Below are 9,730 nucleotides of genomic sequence, written 5' to 3'. Positions count from 1 at the left end.
AGCCGGTTAAGCTGACTGCTTTTAAGCCTTCGGCAGGGTTTGCATTAAAACAGAAAACGTTAATAGACTAAATTTATTTTCTCTTTCCCCTAAGAGCTTTAGAAACTGCCTAAACTAATCGGTAATATAAAGGGTTTTTAGCCAGCTAGCTCTATTGCTTTATATAGCATATCTCTTTATTCTTATCTTTTATCTCTTTTTATCCCTTTTTATTTTTTACTTTTCCTAGCTATTTTCCTATTTTCTTTTATTATTTCTTAGGTATCTCTCTCTTAGAAAAATCTCCTCTCCTATTGAACTTTCTTTTTCTGCTGCTGGCTGTCTTTTCTTGCTAATTACCCTCGCCTATTTCAAGGAAATCCTCTTTCACTGCCGCCGGTACTTCCCCTAGCCCCACAGGGGGTCTCTGCTTGGACTGAAAGAGGCTTTCTACCTCACTGCAATCTTAGTCCCTCTCTCTAGCCAATCACAGCCTTAGATACTGATAAGGGTTTCCTCTTTTACTGAAAGTGGGAAGTTCGATAATGATGTAGACTTGGGCCAGTCCCCGCCCATGCTCTTCGATACACGAAACAAATGAGCTTCTGTGCTACTCTGGCATATTCCTTATACGTGTTATCCTGAAGCTTGTAGAAGAATGGCCTCCCTGAGGTCCGGCGTGGAAGGAAGGAGTTGAGACGATGCTGGTCGAAGACGTTAAATCTGCCGTCAGACATGGTTTTTCTTGCTCGTTCCACGAGACGCTTCAGTGCAGTAAGAAGATGCTGTAGAACGTATTCACTTTGGCGCTGCCTCTTATGCTCATTGCCGTGGTGGCTGTCCCCACTCATATCACTACCATTCCAGCTCTCCCCCGATGGAAGATCATGTAAACGGGCGGCGGCTCCTAGTGGATATTCCGCCAGATACCGACCCCATTCTGTGAACTGAATCCACCTGTATTGCTCTGATGTGGGGCTGACTTCACGCTGCAACTGATCTTGCGTATGCTGAGCTGGGGTCGCGGCTAGATGAGCAGCCTGGGTGAGCTTCTCTTCTATGAGCGTTTCTAGCGGGATGGAAGATTGCAAGTATGCCGAGGAAGCTCCAGCGTCCAGTTCGCCGGAGCCGTCCACTGTTGAGGCTGGCGCGTGCGAGATCTCTGATAATGTGGGCTCTGATACCGATGTGGGCTCTAATTCTGGTGCTAGAACTGGGAAATAACGTCTATTGCTCGAAGATTTGGAAAGCGTCTGGCAAGCGACTGGTGCGCACGCGACTCCTTCCTTCTGCCAGGCTTCAAGGATGCCGTTCTCATAACGCTGGCCACGGCGATGGGATTGTCGATCATGGACCAGTTGAAGATGCTCTCGCATATGCGTTTCAGAGTGGCATACATACGGTCGCTTCTGGTCCCCGCAGCAGAGGCACAGGATATTATCAAGATGAAGGGGGAGGTGAGAGATTGCTGGGTCTTGCGAGCTGGGCTGTAGATTCCGGATAACGTTGCGGTCACAGATGGGAGATAGGCCCTGAAAGGATTCCTCGTACTTCTTAAGGTCTTGTTTCGAAAGGGCCAGCTCCTTGTGGAACGTGCGGATATGGCTGCGGATGGAAGTTGCGAATACGGATTTGCACGACTTGCATATAGGTATGCGAAAAGCGGAGTGAAAGTATATAAGATCGAGCGACTCCATCGTATCCTGTCTTCGTTTAACTTACATTTATCAGTGTGTGATGTGTATATATGCATGGATAGGAACTGAAGGTTAGAGTCAGGGCTTTTCCAAGGTTAGCATATAACTGACCACGCGACGCGGGCACGCGTTTAACTCGTGCAATTTAGAGTTTTATTTCTTATATAGTATAGTAACCTATTTACCAGACTTTACCCATTTTGTAAGTTGTCCCTATCTAACTGTATATAATTTAAAATTTTTCATTAGGAGAAGAATGATCCCTGCAAGCGATAAATTCTAACAACATCGGTTGGGTAGACTGCAAAGAGAATACAGGAATAGGACTACTTCTTCTAATAATAATCCCCTTCTATTAGATTACTTAGATTACTATAATCTAAGATAGATTACCATAAATTACCACTAATCCCTATAAATCTAACCCTTAGATTACTTTTATTCTTTACTAAGTTATATAAGTATCTTTAATATATAAATAATATGTATTAGTACTTTTATAGAACTTAGCTTACTAAGTATTAATACGACTTCTTTATGTTAATAAGCTTAATATATATTACTTAATTATTAAGAGATATAATAACTAACTTACTTAGTATAATGCCCTATGCAATCTGCAAGCATAAACCTAGTATGGACTAGTTCCCCTGTTTGAAACCCACAACCATTACACTAGAAAACATAATCTAATAAAATAGTAATAGACTCCGTATTTTGGATAAATCCTAGAAGATATCTTTTTAGTTATTACCAGCGGCAGCCTCTGAGCCACTCTTAGTTCTACTGCTGGTAGGGTCAATACTCTCACTTCCATGCTTTGGCTCCCTTTCACATGCCAGCTCAACAGGTGCGTCCCCAGAGCCACTCTCAATTGTGCCGCTTATGGGAGCAATGCTCTGGCGTCCATGATCTTGCTCCCTCTCACATGCCAGCTCAACAGGTGCATCCCGAGAGCTAACGCTCCGGAACTTACTCCCAATGAGACTTATCCTCCAATCTCTGTAGGGCAGCCTAGTCTCACTCGCCAGCTCAGCAGGGATTGATGGCTCTGTCGCCTCCTGATTATGGTTATAGTATTTCTTTCGGCGGTAGGTAAGAAAGAAACATCCCACCAGCGCGAGGACTAGAACCATGATACAGCCTACCGCAATGCCTGCTATACTCCCTGCACTTAGATATGGTGATCGTATGCTTGAGTGTATTGGAGGCTTAGACGCTGGGGTATTGTTACCAGCTGGGCGCGTCGCGGTGGCAGTGCTGTCAGTTGGACGCGTCGCGGCTCTTGATACCGACCGCGCCGTGCGTTTCATTATGACGGCCACATCTAAAGTGTCAAATCCGCTGACTGGCACCGTCTTAGTCGTTCCGCTACCGTCATAATCCACCACAGCCTTTAGGATATCAGTGGGTACGACATAGGTAGTTAAGTCGGGATTATACTCCGCCCAGATGACGTTGTCCTGGTTTTGTTTGCCTAAGTCAATATTGTGTACTCCTTGGATGATAGGGACATCGCATATGTCTTCAGTGGCATTCAAGTAGGTGCCACCAATAACGAGCATCTGTGCATTATCGACCACATTGCAACTCATCATACTTTTGGGATAGGTTCCAGTGCCATTATTGTAGGATAGGTAGGGGCCCCGTATCCACTGGAAAGTTGGGAGAGTAAGGATATATAGATCGTCGTAGCCTATAGTGTCTGGAGGGAAGCCTGCGCCACCATAGATATAGCTGGAGGAGAGTCAGCCGAGTTTGTTGGATGTTTGAAAGCATCCTCGCATAGGGGCTTACATATTATAGCTAGACCGATCTTTATCCCAGGTCACGCCGCCGCAGAAGCGCCTCCTGTTCTGGGGAGTGCTGCCGGAAGTCTTCTGGGTGTACCATATCTGGTTCGCGATATCAAACAAGAAGATTTCATTCAAGGGCTGTGGTGTTAAGGTTCCATTTCCATATAGGTCCTTACTACCACCAAAGTAGACTAGTACCCCAAGATCTCCGATTGGGATATAGACCATTACCCCTTCTGCTCTACCAATATGGTCTGGTCCCTCAAGGTTCTGGAGGTGATTAATATCCATATAATATGTTATTAATCCATTGGAGGCCCTCGGTGGACCTTTCCATCCTTTAACGGATGCATTACTTAGCCATCCACCGTAGTAGTATGCCTCTCCCCTTTCAGGAATTGAGACGCCAGCTCCATAGCTAGCCGCTTTAATTTCTTCTGGGGGACGACGAAGTGACTTCCAGGTGTTGTAGAGAATATCATAGCTGTATAATCTGAAGGGTGGAGGGGGTTTTCTGTAGTATTCGCCGCCGTACAGGTATAGCCGCTTATTCACAGAGTCCTCCCACAGGATGCCGCCATGCACGCTCGGTATACTATTGCTCTTCGAAAGGTTGGTATAGAATGGTGGCATTCCATGCTCCGATACCGAACTAAGGTCATTATATGTAAGATTTGTGTCTGCAGTTAAGTTAATACGGGCGTATTTATAGCAAGGGACAAGTACCTACAGCTTGCATTTTCTGCTGATGGCTGGAAGTTAATTAAACCCCCATCAATATACAGCTTTCGATCAACTACAGCCGTCTGGTGGCCCCATCTCCGGCAGAAATCTTTGATTGGATCGTTCTGTGCAGTAGACAAGCCTAAAAAGCACCACAGAAGGAGGAGGGATATCGAAGGCAGATTCATAGTATTATGATATGAAGTAATAGGCGATTGTCTCTTGAGAGATTGCTGTGTCATATAAGATAAAAGGTAGAGATATGCTTTTGACGGCATTTAGCTTTGTACTTTCAAGAGATGAAAGTAAAATATCTAATGTTAATCTTGTCGCCAAAGAGTGGGGTATAAATAATATGAATCGTAGGATTAGTTGCAACCTGTGCTACCACTGTCTTACCTAGAATAGATAGAGATACGTAGTATTCCTAGAGGGATTGAGGTTGATAGACTTTGTGGCGTATGTCTGATCGTCGCACTGTTGCTTATAATCCCCATGCTTGGTATGGTGGCGTCTATTAGTAGACACACTTGAATTTTGGATTTGCCGTATAGTGAGTGTTAGGGCCATTGAAGTGGTAATAGGGTTTACTCCTTCTTTGAGGAAATAGACAATAGTCTTAGTCTATAGCCATTTTCGGTTTTAATAGAAATTCTATTAAAACCCCTAAAGCAGCTTACTTAACTGGCTACAGCTATAAAAGACCCTTATTATAAACTAATTACATACGACTTAGTAGTGGATATTTAATTATATAATAATAAAAGTATAAAGCTATTAGGTATTTATTAGTACTTATAATACACTAATAAATATAAGTAAACAATTTAAAAGAAGCTTAATAATATAAAAGGATAATTATAATATAGAAGCAAGGAGAATTAAATAGATAATTATTACTTCCTATGTATTTCCTTAATTATAAGCTAATATACTCTACCCCGCAAATGATATTAGTATTGAGTTATTATAAGCAGATCAGCCCGCTTTATGGAGATAAGTTAAGACACACCTCTAGAGAAAAAAACCTCCTGCTGCATTACAAGTATTAGTTATAATAAAGCTTTCTATCTTGTTTTATTATAAATAACAACGAGTTGCTTTGTGTATGGCGGTGCTATTTTCTCTTCTGATTATTTTATTCCAGGCTATAAGCACTATAGGGTATGCTATTTTTAGCCGCACAGTATGCTGTCTGGTCCGCTTATTGTATAACGTACATGATAAGCGAAACCAACAGACCACTTTTCACCTTAAAGATAGTTTTTTAAATAATTCTTAAAAATTCCAATTAAGCTTAAAATAGCTAAGAATTTAATAGCTTATAAATAAGTCTTAAATTAAGCTATATTGATTTTTTTGGATTTTTAAAAAACTCTTATATAGCTATAAACTTTAAAGTCTATTTACACTGTAAAATACACTATATTTCAAGGTTTTCTATATAAATCAAATTAATTAAAATTCCATAAAAAATACTTCTAAGTATAATTAACTATACTAATTTAAAAAATAATTTTTCTAAAATTTTAGCTATTTTATTCAAATTATAAAATATTATAGGGTAAGCTATTTTTTGCTGCACAGTATGCTGTTGGTTTCGCTTATCCGTTGGTTTCGCTTATCATGTACGTTATGTGTTACATGGCGATTATTAATTAGCTAACACAAAGTTGTTCAGTAAGTTTGGGCAATTTCCGGGGCTATTGGAAGAAAGAGAAAACAACCTCGATCCATTGCCGTGTTCGATTTCAATGCAGACTCTGGCAGAAGGTCAGCTTGACCGGCTGCAGCCACAAAAGCCCGTTTCCTAGCGTAAGCACGGAGACTTCGACACATCGCATAGCTGAGGCATAAAGCCACCTGACGTGCAGTAACACTTGCGCAGACTTCTTACCACCGTTAGCAGACTTAAAGCTAGAGCAAAAAATGTAGTGCTTATGCATTCAAAACCAATAGCACGACTGGTTATCCAGGAGCCGATGCCCAGGTAGGATAATGAAGGCATGTACAGCGCCGGATAAGTCTAACTTAGTAAAAGAAATGGAGTACCCTGACATTGTTAATATCTTGGAGGGCTAAAAGATTGTCGCATGTGTTTGACAACTTCCCGTGCAAAAGGATAAATAAATGCCAATCAAAACTTTATATGGCCTGTTCTGGCATTTGGTAGCATTGCACCACCCCGCGACAAGGTACCAAGCCTCTTTCGGAAGACCAATTCTAACCCTCATAATAAGTGCCAAGAAAGATGATCGGGCGATACCTGGACTCTCTTGGCCCCATGGTTTCTTTCGCTTTGATTCCCGATGCATATAATTAAATATATTACAGTGCCTCACCCTATGTACTTTTGTCTAATTTATCTTGACTTTAGATCTTTCTATCATCGAAGCAATTGTGAAGACCAATAGATGAAGGAGGCCTCCAAGCTATAGCCGGGCAAAATCTTCCTGAGAAACTATGCAAGCGTCCTGGTGGCGCAACGCCACTTGCTGCGTGGTTTCACATGCGCAAGAGCAACATGAGAAGAGCTGAACAAAGAATCCTGCTGAAAGGGTCGGCCGGATGGATAGGTGGACACTACGCAAGCAACTACCATCATAGGTTTCTTATCAGTCCTGGATTACAACTTTTTAACGGACGCCTGCTTGTAGAACATAGCAATTGATGATAAACGTTTCAAGGTCGTGAATACGTGCGGAGATGCGCTATGACCCGGATACTACCTCAGTGTCTTCCTTCGAGAGTTGAGAATGCTGGTAAATATACGAGATGCCGTTATATGCAAGAAAACATGAGTTATTGCAACAACTATATTAACTGGTACCGCAAAGTTGGGGCTTGTTATGCCCGGGTATGAGGTAGACGCCACGAAAGAGCCGGCGTTGTCGCATTGATGTGATGATGCTACGCTAATCCGAAAGAGGTACTCATTTAGTCTGGCCATACCTATCCTAATTTGTGCTAGCATGCTAGCTTCTCTCTGTGATAAGCTACTATAGATCAACCGAGTGTGAATGTATGGGAGCGCAGCATCAACCTTCTTCGAAAATTTCCCAGCATTGTCTGCGTAGTCGTTTGCTTGCACGCTGAATCGATCGGGCTATGTTCAGGATCGTCGATCGCATTCGGGGAAACTTCCGAGCCGGGACGGCACCGTCTTGGCTCGCACTTCACGCCTCTTTCTTACCCTGAAGTTTATACAGTTGTATGTATGAAGAACTGCCCCTTTCAGAACACTCTTCAAAAGTCTGAGCGTACCCCGCATAGTGCTATTGCGGAAATAGGAGAACTGTGTACTTGTACAAGCGGCTCTTGCGACTTTAAGCCTGTTGATTTTTTGGATACCTAAAACACTTGCGTTTCTCGGCGAAAAGCTGCTTACAGGCCAATTGAATGGCCAAATTCGGACAAAATATCTGCTTAAAAGGTAGATTCATGTATCGCAGAGCCCCCGCCCTAAACTTGACAAAGAGCATATTATCGTGGAGAATAAACTGTAAGTACCCAAAATTGTCAGCTTTGTAGCATATGTCTGATCACCGTGCCGTTGCCTATGATCCTCCCATGCTTGATTTGGCGTCTAATAGTGGGCGCCAGCTGGAAGTCCGTTTGCTAGCCACAATGCCTAAGTTCACGCCACATTGCTGCAGCTGACTTCTGTCTTACTTTTTCACAAGGGTCCAAAATCATGGGTGGCAGCAACATGTGTGATGCATGCCTCCCCCTCAAGGTCTAGATCACTGGTACTGTAGATAAATCAAGGCGCCTACCAGCCACAAATCGTCAGCCTTGATAGAGCACCATACGGGAGGCTTCAGCAAGCGTTGGGGAGCGGGTGAAGCGTTTCGAAACTAAGTTAACTAGGCCTCATAACTAAGATATCATGGGCTGAGATTTGTTTAGCCGAAAGGATATATGGACCTCTGTCACCCATTTCAGAGTTATTGCATAATGAGCTATCGCCGATGCACATCTCTGTATTGAATCCTCTTCCTTATATTGTTCACTTAGAGGATATATGTGGTCGTTATTCATTTTCAACGGACCCAGCTGGAGGATAGAGGAAGGTCGTTGACATTAACAACTCCACCTAGACAATCCTTAATAAATATTTCCTCCTCTGGGGTGTCAGCCGACGCAATCGCCAGAACCGTAACAAATGGTCTGTTATTCGGTCTCATTCTGTGCCTAACCTGATCTGAATTCTTAACTGGTCCTTGTGGCTAAGGCTAGAACTCAATAGACTGCGCCCAACTACTGCTGTATTAAAGTATATTTGATCTATAACGCCTATAATAAATAAAGAAGTAAATAAACTTAATTATTAAATATGTAGTATTAAATTTAATTGTCTTTATACCTTGTTTTACTAAACAGTATACTTTATAAGCTTAATATAAATAAGTGATAACGTGGTTGATAAGCGGGTGTCACAGATAAGCGAGTGTCACAAAAATCTCAACCTCTTGACTTTAAATCACTTTAAAACCGCCATAAACCATCTAATCAATTAAAACTACTCGCTATACTCTTCTCCTGGGGTCTCAATCACTATCCGACAGGTCCTTGCATTATGCCCGGCCTTGCCGCATACACCACAACGCCGACCACCCGGGCGGTTAGGGTTGGGATAGGGTTATATTAGGCTATGGAAAGCTATCTTGCTCAGGTGCTATTTATATATGGATTTATAAAGATTATAAAAAAGAGATAAATAAAGGAGATAAAAAGAAGAATAAGAAGATAATAAGGAAAAGAGATAAAGAGATAAAAAGAGATAAAAGAGATATAAATATAAGAAGGATAGATAGGAATATAGGTAAGATATAAATAGGAAAGAGATAGAGATAGGAAAGGGATAGAAATAAGAAAGAGATAGAAATAGGAAAGGGATAGAAATAAGAAATAAGAAAGAGATAGAGATAAGAAAGATATAAAGATTAGAAAGAGATAGAGATAGAAGAGAGATAGAGGTAAAGGAAAAATAGGGAAAAGAGATAGATTAAGAAGGAAGATAGGTTAGAAAGAAAGATAGGTCGGTATCTAGGAGTGCGTTCTCCTAGGTAGATCTCGAGCTATAGAGGCAGCTGAGATAGCCCTAGTCTTGGTCAAGGTAAGGCCAATAGTCGAGTCTAGCTGTGAGGCTGCAAAGGGACCTAAGAGCTCTTGGAGCTTCTTGTAGGTCTGTGAGGTCTCCTGATCCATAAGGCCGCCTGCTGAGAAGATAAGAGGGTGGAAGAAGGCTCCCAGAGACTGATATTTCCGCCTTTTCTCACTAGCAGCTTCCTTCAAGGTGCTATAGGGGTCCTCCTTTGCAGAGTCCTTGGAGATAGCTACGATTTGGATATCATAGAAGTAGCGGCTATTTCCAATAGTGACTGCAAAGTCAGCCCGGAGGGAGGAGTCTTGCTGGGCTAGGGGTTCAATCTCGACCTCGAGGTCAGGCCGGCTGCCTAGGGCTTTTACAAAGGCCCTATTAACAGCATTATGCCTTGCAATCCACCTTCTGCTAGCTCCCTTGCAAGTATC

General features: G+C 42.3%; 3 protein-coding genes across 3 annotated transcripts; all 3 read right to left on the bottom strand.

The window, feature by feature from the left end:
• Positions 1 to 500: 500 nt before the first annotated feature.
• On the bottom strand, positions 501 to 1,676 carry FOIG_16725 (uncharacterized protein; the record flags this gene model as incomplete). Its single annotated transcript, XM_031218200.1, has 1 exon — positions 501 to 1,676. One exon carries the CDS (start codon positions 1,674 to 1,676, stop codon positions 501 to 503), a length of 1,176 nt encoding a protein of 391 aa, XP_031052088.1.
• A 743-nt stretch (positions 1,677 to 2,419) lies between these two features.
• On the bottom strand, positions 2,420 to 4,383 carry FOIG_16724 (uncharacterized protein; the record flags this gene model as incomplete). Its single annotated transcript, XM_031218199.1, has 3 exons — positions 2,420 to 3,413; positions 3,474 to 4,152; positions 4,203 to 4,383. 3 exons carry the CDS (start codon positions 4,381 to 4,383, stop codon positions 2,420 to 2,422), a joined length of 1,854 nt encoding a protein of 617 aa, XP_031052087.1.
• A 4,764-nt stretch (positions 4,384 to 9,147) lies between these two features.
• Positions 9,148 to 9,557, bottom strand: FOIG_16723 (uncharacterized protein). The gene has a single exon (XM_031218198.1). The coding sequence runs from the start codon at positions 9,404 to 9,406 to the stop codon at positions 9,245 to 9,247; it is 162 nt and encodes a 53-aa protein (XP_031052086.1). The 5' UTR covers positions 9,407 to 9,557; the 3' UTR covers positions 9,148 to 9,244.
• Positions 9,558 to 9,730: the final 173 nt, after the last annotated feature.

This window comes from Fusarium odoratissimum (assembly GCF_000260195.1).
Source record: "Fusarium odoratissimum NRRL 54006 unplaced genomic scaffold supercont1.136, whole genome shotgun sequence".
Lineage (NCBI taxonomy): Eukaryota > Fungi > Ascomycota > Sordariomycetes > Hypocreales > Nectriaceae > Fusarium > Fusarium odoratissimum.
Note: the sequence above shows the minus strand (reverse complement) of the source record. Positions and strands in the feature narration are given on the sequence as shown.